Source organism: Mustela lutreola, chromosome 4 (assembly GCF_030435805.1).
Source record: "Mustela lutreola isolate mMusLut2 chromosome 4, mMusLut2.pri, whole genome shotgun sequence".
Classification (NCBI taxonomy): Eukaryota; Metazoa; Chordata; class Mammalia; order Carnivora; family Mustelidae; genus Mustela; species Mustela lutreola.
The window spans coordinates 50,143,336-50,157,538 of NC_081293.1; the positions used below are offsets into that span (position 1 = coordinate 50,143,336).

Below are 14,203 nucleotides of genomic sequence, written 5' to 3' on the forward strand. Positions count from 1 at the left end.
GTGGTCCTATGGGCCCCACACACCGACTGGGTTCACATACTCTGGCCAAAGTCTGTAGACTTGACCATGATTCTCACCCTTACTCCACCTCCATGGATGTGTTCAAGGGGTGGAGCCACAAGTCTTGGGAACAAATGTATTTATTGTTCAATAATAGTGTTGCCCAAGGAAAGGGCCACTTTCTTTATTTCTTCTGAAACCCTGATGCCGACTTGCACCATATTTTGGTGTGGTTATGGGCAAGGACCTAGGTCAGACTGGGATCTGTCATTGACTTACTGATGAACGTTGGAAGGTAAAGACTTTAAATAATGGTAAGATTTTGCCCCATTTGTGTTCTGTCATACGATGGCCATGTTGAAATTCCAATGACAGGGAGGAAAAAGGCAGCCACTTTATTCCCAGAGAAGTCATTCTTCAGGGCCCTTCCTGTTCCAACACCCACCTAAAGCCACCTGGCTGCATGAAGCCAGTATTTCCAAGTGAGTGGGTTTGCTTTCACATTCCACATCAGACCCCAGACCCTTGGAAGGTGACCGTGAACTGATTAGGACTGTGAATCCCACTTATACAGCCTGCAGCTCCCTGCCTCCTGGGGAAACACATTCTCTACCACCAGTGCCATCTCTGAGGTCTGTAAATTGTGCTTTTCACACAGTCCTTTCCCTGAAAGAGTCTGTCACCATAGTACCTGGTGGGGTCTTTTCTCCTTGCAGTGATTTTAATTATCACTCGAGCCGTTTTGACAACACGGTCAGATCACAGTGATTACAGCTGAGCCGGGGCTAAACATAATCACCATTTCGCAGAGCTGGGTTCTTCCCAGCCAAACATACATCTGAGACCTTCAGGCTTTATACCCTCACTTCAAATGAGAGAGAGGCACACTCTCTTTAGGGCTCTCATTGCTACAGATGGAAAACTGGCGAGAACTGGCGGAGAACCCCATCATTATCTGATCTGTAAAAATGACCAGTGTTAGATGTAAGCTGTTAATCACAATGACTTCTTTAGCCTCGGTCCCTTGGGACAGACCCTCCAACTCAGGAGACACCAACACGAGCTTTCATGAAAAGGGTCTGTTCCCCCCGGACTTCTGCTTTCAGACAAATAAAAATGTTTCTCTCTGTTCTTTCCTTCTCTCCCAGGATGGTGGTTGTTATGGTGATCTGTTCTGCAAAGCTCTGAAAACATATAATATGCTTTGTTTTGGAATTTACCGGCTGAGAGATGCTCACCTCAGCACCCCCAGCCAATGCACGAAGAGGTGAGTATATTTCTACTCTGCTCTCCCAACCCAAATGCAGAGACAGAAATACCTTCTCTTGTCCCCGACAATGACGACAATGAATACCTGTGTACGTGCTCTGAGTATGAAACAGACTCTGTACACATTACATCCAACACTGAGTTTGAAGGTTATGGGAGGTTTTTTCTTTAATCACTCATATAAGATGTAAAGATACTGTGGGAAGAAATCAAGTTTTATAGGTTAGTTCCTGAATAGGAGCATCTCCTCTAAACTCCAGCTACTGGGATCATTCTGCTGGTACCTAACAGATACTTCATATTGCTAGTGTTTAAGGTAGATGGTTCCTCTGCCATATCTTTGATGCCTATATTTTTACTGACTATATTTTTAATGGACTTTTTATTTATTTATTTTTAAAGATTTTATTTATTTATTTGACAGACAGAGATTACAAGTAGGCAGAGAGGCAGGCAGAGAGAGAGAGAGGAGGAAGCAGGCTCCCTGCTGAGCAGAGAGCCTGATGCAGGGCTAGATCCTAGGACCCTGAGATCATGACCTAAGCCGAAGGCAGAGGCTTTAACCCACTGAGCCACCCAGGCGCCCCTTAATGGACTTTTTAAACTGTTATGTATTTATTTTAAGAAAACTATGTATTATCAATTTAAGCAGAAAAATATAACAGTTTGTATGCTCTATATATTTTTAATTCTTTATTTTTTATATTCTTTATATTTTCTTTATATTCTTTATATTTTTTAAATTGCATTAAAATAAATTCACAGTGATCCTAAATTAAAAGTACGTCATAGAATTACCAAACTCAGTGTGTCTGTATAATACACCTCCAGAAACAATGCTGTAAGATGAGTATTTTCCAGCTTTCCTTGCACATTAGAATCACCAGGGGTGGGATGCCTGGGTGGCTCAGTTGGTTAAGCAGCTGCCTTCAGCTCAGGTCATGATCCCAACGTCCTAGGATCAAGTCCCACATCAGGCTCCCTGCTGAGCAAGGAGCCTGCTTCTCCCTCTGCCTGCTTGTGCTTACTTTCTCACTCTCCCTCTCTCTGACAAATAAATAAATAAAATCTTAAAAAAAAAAAAGAATCACCAGGGGTGCTTTTTAAAAATATTCTGAGTTCTCTGATTTAATTGCTCTGGATTGAAAAGATAATTTTTTTAACATATAAAGATTATAGTATACAGCCAGAAGTGAGACTCCTTGGTATGTCTGGCTTGAGGATCCACTTTGAGGTGTAATACTATAGAGAAAACAGTATTTTTTTTTTTTTTTTTTTTTTGATCCTGTGTGTGTGTCTGAACAAAAGCTGCAATGCATTTGGGCCACTCAGAATCAGACTTGAACTTGATATTGAATTGGAAGGGGCACATGGATCGTAGGAAGCACAGTTTGGTTCTCCTGTCATAGGCACTAATTCAGCATCTCTGCCAGACCTCGTATGGGCCTCCTGCCCCGAGCCAAAGAGAGGAAGGTTTAGTTCAGCTTGGAAGACAATGTTGAAGGCCTTGGACCAGCTAGAAGCCCATCCTCCAGATGCTCTTCAAGACCCAAGGAGTCTCTTGGTTCAGAGGGGGGTGAACTATGCGCCCAGTTATCTTCCTGCCCTGACCCCTCTGCTCTCCCATGCAGGTATGTCATCACCAACCCTCCGTACGAGTTTGAGCTCGTGCCGACAGACCTGATCTTCTGCTTGATGCAGTTCGACCACAACGCCGGCCAGTCCCGGGCCAGCCTCTCCCATTCCTCCCACTCGTCCCAGTCCTCCAGCAAGAAGAGTTCCTCCGTGCACTCCATCCCGTCCACGGCAAACCGACAGAACCGACCCAAGTCCCGGGAGTCCCGAGACAAACAGAAGTACGTGCAGGAAGAGCGCCTCTGATATGTGTAGCCACTGCCACCATGTGTGAAACTGTATCTGCCACTCATTTCCCCAGTGGGTGTTTCCAACAGTAACTTTCCCCCTTTTCCCCTGTAGTCCCCCCTTTTTTTTACACATATTTGCATATGTATGATAGTGTGCATGTGGTTGTCATTTTTACTTCACCACCATAAAACCCTTGAGCACAACAGCAAATAAGCAGAAGGACCAAAAGTTATTTATGATTCTAGGGGAGAAATAACCGAAAGGCATGCTCCAGACATAAACAGCTCACTGCAGGAAGCGGTTCGCAGAGTAGGGGAGAGCCACTGTGATCGATGTCAGTTATGCAAAGCAAGTTTAGTCAATGTAGAAGAAAAGTTTGTTCTGATTTATCAGGATTATCAGGGTGCTTCGGGTTTTGATTTTGTTGTTTTCCTTCCTTCCTTTTTTTTTTTTTTTTTGTAATACACATGCAGTAATATATACATACACATTTATTTGAAAGGAGCAACCAAAACAGCAACAAAAACATATCGATTGTTTCCACTCTCTGGACTGAAGTCTAGCAAAGCATTTAAAAGGCTTTCGCCATTTGTGTAGATGATTATTAAGCACCTGCTTTTATAAGAGAACATCCAAGATTTTTTACTCACCAAGGCCTTTTTGTCCCAGAGCTCACTTCCTCTGGGAGTTCGTGTGAACGTTTCTGCCCTTACTGTGGAGGAAAGAATAGTATCCCATTAGTGGCTGTATCAAATTCTAGTCATTTAATTTAAGTGAACAGAGGTTTGATTGCGTATTAAATTGTTATTCTGTCTCCTTATGCCATATGACTAGCTATTTTTTTTTTCTTTCACTTTTGACATTTGGGATGAAAAGCCATATGTATCATAAATATCAGATGTAAGTCATTAAAAACTGCCTTCCTGGGCCTTTTACATCTTTAAAAAGGTGAATTACTTACCTTATGTACAGAATAAATAATGCTCAGGAAAGAGCGAGTATTTTTCCATGCATTCTCAGGGGACCTTTTTACTCCCCTTTGTTTGATTAGCTAGGGCCCCGATGCCAGGTAGGAGCAAGGGCTGGGGCCGCGGTAGAGCGTGAGGAAGATAAACCCAGCGGCAGATCATGTTTTTCTAGGAGCTGACATGCTAAATAAATCAGCAGGTAGGGGGAATCGAGCCACAGTTGACTCAACAAAGACAAAAGCTAGCCACCACCTCGGACGGTTGGCCCAGCTGCATAGTGCTGACTGTCCCAAAGCAAGGAGCTAGTGGGAAAACCCCTCCCCAGTTTCTTGAACACGGCCGATTCAACTTAGGCAGGCGAATGACGGCAACAGCAGTGAGCTGCTCCTTGTCGTCACGAGGTGGGGGAGAAGTGTGCAACAGTGAGCCAAACACACATTTTGGTATAATTTTTTTTTCTTTTGTTTTCCTTCTTTCCTTCCTTTTTTTTTTTAAGTTAGTAAGCATGAGAGGAAAGGGAGAAAAATCCCCTTTTCAATATAGAGTTGTTAGATGCTGTATGCATGCAAATCAGGCTTTGGACAGGGCAGTAGTTCTTTCAAATCGGTCACCTCCACTGGAACTGAATTCATGTATGTGTGGACTGGCCCTGGCCTGGTGTATACCGATTTGAAATGTCTACTTTAAAAAAAAAAAATTCCATAGAGCAGAATAGGGGTGGAGGGGAGGAGAGAAATGTCACACCTGTACCATCTCTAAAAAGGTGTTTTTATGGTGAATGCTTTGAGTTTAGATTTTGGACCCCCTCTCCCCCCAAGCATGATAGCTTTGGAGATTTGCTTGCTGTGTGAATTGACAAGCACTTTTACTGACAAAATGGTGAGGCTCAGTCTGAACCTCTGCCCCCATACCAAAGACAGGGCAGTGCAGTATTCAGACCAGGAATGGGGTGGGGCAAAATTGCATACATGGATGTTAAAAAGCCCTATGAGTGGAAGAATTTTTTTCAAATTATTTTTTCCCTATATACATGGATTTCTATATTATGTATAGCTATCTTTTTATATAGAACTATATATATCTCTCTCTATATATATCTATACACACATATATACACATATATGTGTGTATATATATACACACCCATATACATACCCCAGTTTGGGATCCTGAAGAGCTTTTCATGCATTCTTTGCAAAGGAGGTTATAAAGTTGTGCCCATAGAACATTTATAACTATAAGAATGTGCCAGTTAAAGTGCTCAACAGGAAATATGACAGTTTAAAAGCATTGTAAAACTCACATAGCTTACTTCTCTCTCTAAAGTGCAACAAGGATGAATAGAATGGGCCAAGGTATGACAATTAATGGTTCTGCATGACCTAGCCACTGCTGGGGGTTTTCTTCTATAACGTTGTCCTTGTGAAAACTTTTGTGAAATTAAAAAAAAAAAAAAAAGGAGTTACAAATTTTATTCTGTTATTGGTTTGTTTATTTTTATTTATATTGTTCTGTTTGTGGTTTTATTTAGTTTGTTTTGCTTTTTTTTTTTTTTTCCCCTTCCCTCTCCCCTCCTCTTCCTTCCCTATTTCTCCTTCTTCCTCCACTTTCTAAATTGCTCAGCGCGATGAGGCTATGCTGCTGCTACTGCTAGACCCCTTAGAGTTTGTTTTGGTGTTCTTGGTTTTTGGGGTTGGGTAATTTGGGGGGAACTTCTCTCCATTTGGCTTGCCTTTAAATCTGCACGTGGCCTCCCTGCCCACCTTGGTACCTTGCTCCAAGTCCAAAAGCATTTTCCCATCAAGAAACCCAGCTTCCTCCACTTCCCCCCCATTACCACCACCCCAACCCAGCCCCCCATCGGTCTGTCCACATCTCTGTGTTTATCTTGGCAAGACCTGCTAAATCCAAGTACGATGCCAGGTGATAAACTTTGCTGGAAAACATTTGCAGCTATTCCATTTGGCCAACCTGCTTCTCAGTTCATATTTTATCCTCCTTTTAATTTAGACCAGAGGTTTATTAGTGACAAAAGCATTGGTCTCCTTTATGTGTGGTTAGTAGGCCCTCAAATGAAAACTGCTCAGTTGTGTGTATCAGCTCACAGAGCATGCCCAGTTATCCGGGGCCTCACGGCTCAGGCCCTGCATTATCCAAGTCTCTCCTGCCACCTGCCTTTCTGGCATTTGCTTCATCCCAACAAGGGATTGGGCAGATAGAGGGCAGTAATTCCAAAATGCATTTTATATACAATCTGTTAGCAGCTCTGATGAGATGATGTTGTGACAGGAATGGAATGTGACATAAGATGAAACTTTGGAATTTTCCCGGGACTTTGGGCACACAATTGAGAGTTGACTGTAGTGTGTGGCTAATGATACATTCAATGATGAATAGGTATCACTGTGACCTCTCTTCTATTAGCTGAAACGACTCTGTTGTACTTTCCCTCACTAGAACCAAGAGTCTCCTCCGTTGTTTTCCATGTGACTCCAAACTGCCTCATTCCCCTTTCAGGTTCTTTTAGAAGGGAAGCACACAAGTTCTCATACTGTGTCTCGCCCCTTCTTGCTCCCCATGAAAAAAAGAAAAGGAAAGAATACGGATGGCATAGAAAGAGAGGAAGTAAGAGAAAGAAAGAAAAAAAGAAAGGAAAAGAAAGAAAAGATGGAGGAAAGAAAAGGAAAGAAGGGAGAAAGAGAGGGAAGAAGGAAGGAGAAGAGAAAAGAGAAAGAAAAAAGAGAGACACACAGGGAGGGAAAGGGAGGAAGGAAAGAAGGAAGGAAGGAGAAAGAAAGAAAAAAGGAAGGAAGGAAGGAAGAAAGGGGTAAAGGTAGAAAGTGAAAGAATTATTTGAAGAGAAAGTATATGCATTTAAAAAGACCAACAGCTAGAAACTCAATTATCTGTACCCTTCTACAAGAGAAGCAATTTATAAACCATTCAGTCCAATTTGCTTTAGGCTTTGACAGGGCTGAACCTTAAATAAGTGAGTAGACCACGAGGTGTGCTGAAGCTCTCAGCCGCAGCCCTCACTCAGATGATCATAAAATCATCAACATCTCTAAGGACTCCTGTCCAGGGTCCTTCCTGAAGCCAGTTCAAATGGATAAAGAGAAATCTGGACCCTTCTATAGACAGTTCTACCACAACTGGGAGAAGTTTCAAATTCTGTATGAATATTACAGGTTGTAACCCAGACCCTTCATATAAATGCTCAGTAAATATGTTAAAATAAATTAGTCTTAAATATTTTCAGGCCTTTCATCAAGTTATTAGTTATCTTTACTCCCTAGACTTATTAAAAATATATATATATATATATATATATATATATATATATATATATTCATATATATATATGAATGCCCCCTGGGTGCTTCCTGATGTTCTGTGCTGTTGGCACTTTCTGGAGCTGGGCTCATAGCTGAAAGGGAGAATAGCTTTATAAGTACAATGAGACAGAGGTACTGCCTTTGCCTCCTGCCAGCATTGTCAAGATCTCAGATGACCAGTAAAACCTTTGACTGGCTCTTCTTCAGCATGGGGAAAGCCTAAAGGTGTCTGCATCCCAATAGAGACAATTAAATCAACCTGTCAGGTTCCTATAGCAACAGGCTCCTGAAGGATAAAGAGGAGCGTATAGAAACTTCGGGGCCCATGGAAGTCAAGACAGGGTAAAAATCAGTGTCTCACTCAGCTTCTTCAGCCCATCCCTGCTTTATCATAAAAGGGTGATGCAGAATAAGCTGTGGGCACCTGTCACTAAACTGCTTGCCTGTCTCCCACCAGATCGCACATCTATTGCATAGGGAGGGGAGAGGGAATGGTCCCCTGCCACCGGAAAGGGAAGAGTGAAGAGTCTGTCTATGGGGTGTCAGCTGCACAAAGGCCCCAGAAAAAGGCCAGAGCAGGCAGTCTGCTCTGCCCAGCGAATGGCAGCGTTAGACTTTAGTTAAAAGAGGCAAATAGAATTATGGTAGGGATGGTTTTCATTTCTATGAAATAGCCATACTTTGCCCACAAAGAGGGAAGAGGGCAGTAGGCATGGGTGGGATCCCCTGAGGGCCTTGGGGTGTGAGGGGCAGAGGGCACATGCCAGCCTTCCTCCTGGCAAAGTGAGCTGTGAACCCGTCCAGCATTATCTCTGAAGGCTTCAGCTCCTGGTTAGGGCTTACCGTGCTCAGCTGTTGTCTCTATCCACATGGAACCTTTTCCTTTTAAGCCCTTTCTAAACCTCGGCTTGTGGTACAGCAGGAAGAGGACCAATTATTCCAAATACCTCTGCTGTATTATCGTCTCTCCTTTCATGCATTCTTCTCTGGGGAGCAGTTATGTGAAAAAGCGAAATCCCACAGAACTGACAACCCACGGAGCCAGCAAAGAGGCTCAGTATTCACAGCCTAGCCTGTTTCTCTGCTTGCAGGTACCCAAGCAGTCAGGGCAGCCCAGGTCTGGGGCTCTTACCTCCCACAGCCCACTCCTCTAGGCTCTTCGTGGCTTGAGGAAGTTGTAGCTCTTACCGTGGACCCTTCTATCTCCATGATGGAAGTAGCAATGGGAGACACAGATGGCTTGTAGGTGGGGCAGGGCACCTGTTGAGTACAAAACCAGTGTTTTAAGGATGCAGGTCCTATGGCAGGGTAGCAACCCTAGACTCACCAGAAAGAACACTGGGTCACTCCTTCCTCTCATTTCCTTCCAAACGAAGATAACCCAAGCAAATCTTCCTCTGTCGTCTCTACTGCCAAAAGCCCCGTTCTGCAGGCCAACCCTCCAGTTTATGACCTTTAGATCTCTTCCCCCAGCTCATTTGCGGCCACACGGAAAAGGACCACCCATCGTCACGGGAGCCCTTTATACTGAGAATACTTACGTTACTGCTAACCTCACAGGACAAGCTAACACCTTAGTGCTCACTCAGTGCCAGACTCTGCTAAGCAGTTTACAGGCAGTAACTCACTCGATCCTCACACAAGCTCAGATGTACACGCAGTTCACCTCTCTGTTCAAAGGAATCTGTAGGACAGATTTGTTCAAAGTCATCCAGCCACAAAGCGGCAGAATGGCATTGAAAACTGGCCTATGAACTCTGCCCCTCTGCCGTCATGGCGGCTGCCATTACTAACAGACGCTCAAGAGCACACACTTACTTACCAGGCATCTGGACCTGTGCTAAGTGGTGCACCAGCACTAGCCCCTTTCATCTAGACAACAGCGTTAGGAAGATCTGATCACAGGTCCTTTTTATAGAAGAGAAGCTGTAACTGAGCTCAGTTACACAGTGACTTGCTTGGAGCCAAGCAACTCCCGTGTGAGACCCCAGATCCCTTTGACCTTACCTTCCTGCTCCAGGACATCTCCCTAGCTCATGCCTCCCTGCCAATCCTTGGTGTGTATCTCATGGGCCAGCTGGTCTCCATAGATGCCGTCTCCCGACCACAGTGCCAGTTCTTCTAGAATCATCTCTCTGCAGTCAGTGTCTGGGTTGTATCTCGTATGACTAGCTCATTTTCAGAGACTGCCATGCCTCCCATCGCTGATCTGGGCAGGTCACACACGACCCTTGCCGTGATGATGTCAGCAACCTCAAAAGAGGCTTGTTAACAAATGGGGCTGTTTTTCTGTGGAGGGAGGAGGCCATCACAGCCAGATCTGTCGCCCTTCCCATCTCAGGGACAAAAATGAAGCTCCCAGAAATCTTTCTGGCCTGTGGGATAAGGCAGGGAGAGGAGATAAGCTCAGGGATTTGGATTTATCCTGGACCAAGAGTACATATTCAGTACCTACTTGAATCCCTTCCCTGAGTATTCTTCCTCCTGGCCAATGTTGTAGCCTTCCTCGGGCACAGTCTCTTTTTGGAAGGCAAGATTCAATAAACCCAAGTGTCACAGTCCTACTTGAAGCACTCTCTGTTGAAGCAGATGAGTAACAATCATTAAAGTGTGTGTTCCTCTGATGCCCTTTGGGAAGAATCTCTTCATAAAATACCTCTGCCCCTGGATATTTTACTAGGATGCTCAGAGCATTGGTATATTTCAATTTCCTCAACATCCTATCCAAACAAGTCTCCAACAACATACATATTTATATCTCATAAGGCACCCAAATTAAAAAGCCCATTTCTCAGGCATAATGAAAACCTCGACTCATTACCAGGATGTGCCGGAACATAACTCCTTCTCGTGTGGAAGCTGAATGGCCAAAACACAGGGGCTACTCTGCATAGATTTTCTCCCATGGCAAGAAGTGTAGAAGGAAAGAGAGAATGAAGCTTAAACGGGGAAATAATGCTCTCTTTCTTACTGACAGCAGAAAGAAATTGATATTCTCTCTGCTGCAAAAGGTCAAAATGCCAACTTTGAATTGAACTGTAAAGACTAAATTCTGAACAATTATTCTCTGCAGCAGTTGTAAAAATTTCAGCAAATTGCAGCTGTCTTAGGTCTTTCGCCCAAAAGACCTACTCGTTTCCATCAGCAGAGTTCAGTTTCCTTTCCAACCTGGCATGTCCAGCCTCGCACTAAATCCCTTTGCACAATCAGTCCCTGCAGTGGCACAGCCAAAACCAAGGGCAGCTCAGGCAAACAGCACAGACTCCCGGTTCTGCTTTTCTGAAAACCATCTTTACACATAAACCATTGGAAAAAGTCGGAGTTTGAAACTGTTTCAGCGGCCTGGCAATGCTTTTAAAACATGATAACCATCACACTCTACTCCTCTCTGAAAGGTTAGTTTAATCGTAGATCACAAAAAATTGGTTTCCACAAATGCATAATGGTTCATCTATGTCACACTTGAACTAAATGGTTTTTTAAATGGAGCTGAAATTATTTTGATGTGTACACAGTCCTGGATTTCTATACAACCTTTTTTAACCAGTCCATCAGGAACCTTGCCTCTAAAGCCTCATTAATAATTCAGATGTGCTGATGACTTTAAAAGATCTATGGAATTGAAGCTTAGGAAAAAAAAAAAAAAACTCTACTTGACAAAAAGATAAATGAATGTAGAAAGAAGCTGTAGGAGTCTGGCAAGCTGTAGATCATCTCAGAACAGATTGTAACTTTATCATTCTGTCAGGGGGAATAATTTAAAGCACTTAATCAGTTAGTTTCACTGTGAGGATGTAGCATTATGAATTCCTATCGTCCAATCTGTTCAAATCAAAGTGAACTTAATTATAATAGGTGAGAGGGCCAGAGCAGGAGAAAGGGGAGCAGAGAATGATGGGAGAGAAGGTAGTTTCCTGAGGGTTAACTGAGCTGTGGAACAAAGGGTAGTGAGCAGGCTCTCCGGGAGGCACACCCCAGCTCCCGCGACAGTGTTTACATGGAGGGCTCAGACTTGACACAGCGGGAGAGAGAACACATCCAGCAGAAAGCAGCAGAGCGGCTGTGAGCTGACGGCAGGTGTTGAATTTATAGATCATTAGGCTATCAGACAGACAGACGTACAGACGTAAAAACACACATGCACGTGTACCTCCACGCACTCTTCTATCCAGCCAGCTGAGCGATTTTGGTTAACAGATCAGTCCGGGCCCCCTGACCAGGCTGTTGTGACTGGTTCTGATAGGCAGCAATGAGGCCATTGTCTCTAGAGCCGTGGGTGTGCCTGAAAGCTTTTCCCCTTTTTTTTTTCTTTTCCTAAGCCACAAACAGGAGTCCCAAATTAGAATGTCCTATTTGCCCAGTGTCTTCATGTCTGAACACAGGGTCAGTTATCCAGAAAGTTTCAATCCTACAGAAAAAAAAAAAAAAAAAAAAAAAAAAAAAGGCAGGGGTGAGGCCGAGCTGTGTAAAACAGCACCGAAATGCCGAGAGGATGCTAGGCCATTTTCTTGTCCACCCTACCCCCCGCAGCGCACCCCCCACCACTGGCACAAACCACCCCCCACGCCGCCCTGTCCTCCAATCGCTCTGACTCAGCCTTCTCTCAGCCATCTCTGTATTTAGAGTGGAAATGCCAAGACTTGGTCAAGCTCCCTTGTCAACAGCTTGGGTTATTATAGTCGGTTAAGATACTGCCACTAGGAATTCCTTCCCCAACTTTATACCAACATAGAGTTTTCTTTCATGAAATAAAAGCCATCTCAAAATCCTCTTCAAACTTTGGTTGCTATTCTGATGTTTAGTCTCATTGCCCAGCACAATCTGTGGGCTTACTTTAAGACCCTCAAAACTGGAGGGTAAAAAAAAAAAAAGAGAGAGAGAGAGACAGAAAGAAAAATAAAATAAGAAGAATGGTGTATTGAGCTGTAACTTGAAGTATGTCTGTAACAAAGTCAGGTACAGGCTGAGATCCTGCCTAAGATGCTAGATCACTGGCTCTCGGTCAGGGACAATGTCCTTTATGTTCCCCTCAAATCAGTGAACACACAAATTTTTCCTCAGGCACAATGTTCATGCCCAATATTTGATGTATTCAGCATCTCCTTGCCACCAAAGCTTTCCAGACCACTAAAAGAATCCTGGAGAACATTGCTGGAGCTCCTCTTCCAACCCCTCCTCATGCTCAGAGGTCCACCCATGGTGCCCCTACATCCCAAGGGTGCATTGGTCATCACTTGCCACAGGCAGCAGAGGTGTCCCATGTTCTGGGTTTCTCCCTACACTGCACTATCTCTTAGCAACTACTCACTGTCAGCTTCTATCGATTACAGTTTTGCATTTTTTTTCAATGAACTTTCCAAAGGCTTTACCCTAGGACTAATTAAGCTTCTCATTTCTCCTTCTTGTTCTCTATCCGTTTTGCTCTTTAGCAGAAAAGAAATGGTTTACAGATGAACCGGATAATGCCTATCCCAGAAACATTCAAATCAAGCCCATGAGTACCCACATGGCTAACCAGATCAACCAATATAAATCCACAAGCAGCTTGATTCCACCAATCAGAGAAGTTGAAGATGAATGTTGACTCCCAGGAGACCAGAACTATTTTTTTAAAGCCTGACAAACTTCATAAATGGTGACGTGACTTTTCTTCCTCTTACATGCTGAATCACTGGTGGAGACGTTAGGATAAGCGAGAAATGCAAGAAAAATAAAGTAGACAGATCTTTCTCTTTGTCTGCCTTGAATATTGCTTCCATGTATTTTGGAAAAGAAAATGATTTCATTTATAAATGAACATACTAAAATAGTCATGTATAGCCTCTAGCATTTTAAATTATTTTTATTTATTAGAAAGAAATATATTTTTTCTTTTCTTTTTTTCATTGTCAAATATCTTCCCTGTATCTAAACAATGCAAAATCAACATGAGTAAGTGGCCAGACTCCTTAATACATCTTTCTCTTCTTTCTCTCTTTTCCTTTGAGGAGAATGATGGTCACCACCACAATTAATTGTAACGAAGGCCAATGGATTACTAAAACAATTTTCAAATTGTCCAATGATGTAAACATGTATTTTAGTAAATTCATAAAAGAAGACAAAAAAGGGGGCAGGTGAATTTCCTGGATGGGTGTTGTATCTTAGCCGCACTGACACCAGCTCTTAATAAATGGAAACTTATTTATTTTCTCAGTTGAAAGTCATATTTTTGTAGCTTTAGTTTTCATTCTGTATTGCTCATCCCTTTGTTCGTATATTTGAAGGAAAGACCTTCTTTCAGCTTTTCTACAATTACCAGATGAGGTTGATCCGGCCATGAACGATGCCAGGAGGGTTGTGGGCACGCCTGGAACATTGACCTTGAGGACTAGATACACACCAGATACTGTTCCGTTTGTTGTGTGAATGGTGGGGACTCCTCCATGCTGTTATGCTTCCCATTTCCTATGTCCAAACCACCCTCGCAAGTACAGGAATTTCAATTCTGGAAGGGTTTGGTGGACTTTTTCCCCACGCTCCAAGTCTCAGAGCTTTTAGCCTGAAAGTGTGTAAACACCAGTGGATAGTTTTACTTCACAACAGGATATGATAACACGTTTGTTCTTTTTGATGAGTTTTTGTTTAAAAGCCAGAAACATTTATACGATCAAGGAGACTACTTTTGCCCAGATTTCATTTTATTTTTTCAGGCTTTCCTTTAGTTGTTGGGACAAAACACACAAACTTGCTGCAACGGTGTAAAACATAATAACGACAAAAGGA

The 14,203-nt window shown here is 43.1% G+C and overlaps 1 protein-coding gene across 15 annotated transcripts in view; it reads left to right on the top strand.

Moving 5' to 3' along the window:
• The window catches only part of KCNMA1 (potassium calcium-activated channel subfamily M alpha 1), a 730,798-nt gene extending 717,165 nt beyond the window's left edge, over positions 1 to 13,633 (top strand). For 5 of the 15 annotated variants that reach the window (XM_059169812.1, XM_059169797.1, XM_059169802.1 and 2 more), the window contains 3 exons: positions 1,149 to 1,267; positions 2,901 to 3,125; positions 12,868 to 13,026. In XM_059169812.1, the coding sequence (XP_059025795.1) occupies positions 1,149 to 1,267; positions 2,901 to 3,125; positions 12,868 to 12,892 (369 nt within the window). In that variant the 3' untranslated portion in view covers positions 12,893 to 13,026. Of the gene's footprint in view, positions 1 to 1,148; positions 1,268 to 2,900; positions 5,578 to 12,867 lie in introns of those variants that run through there. The other 10 variants (XM_059169799.1, XM_059169803.1, XM_059169805.1 and 7 more) reach the window with 4 other exon arrangements.
• The last annotated feature ends 570 nt before the right edge of the window (positions 13,634 to 14,203 follow it).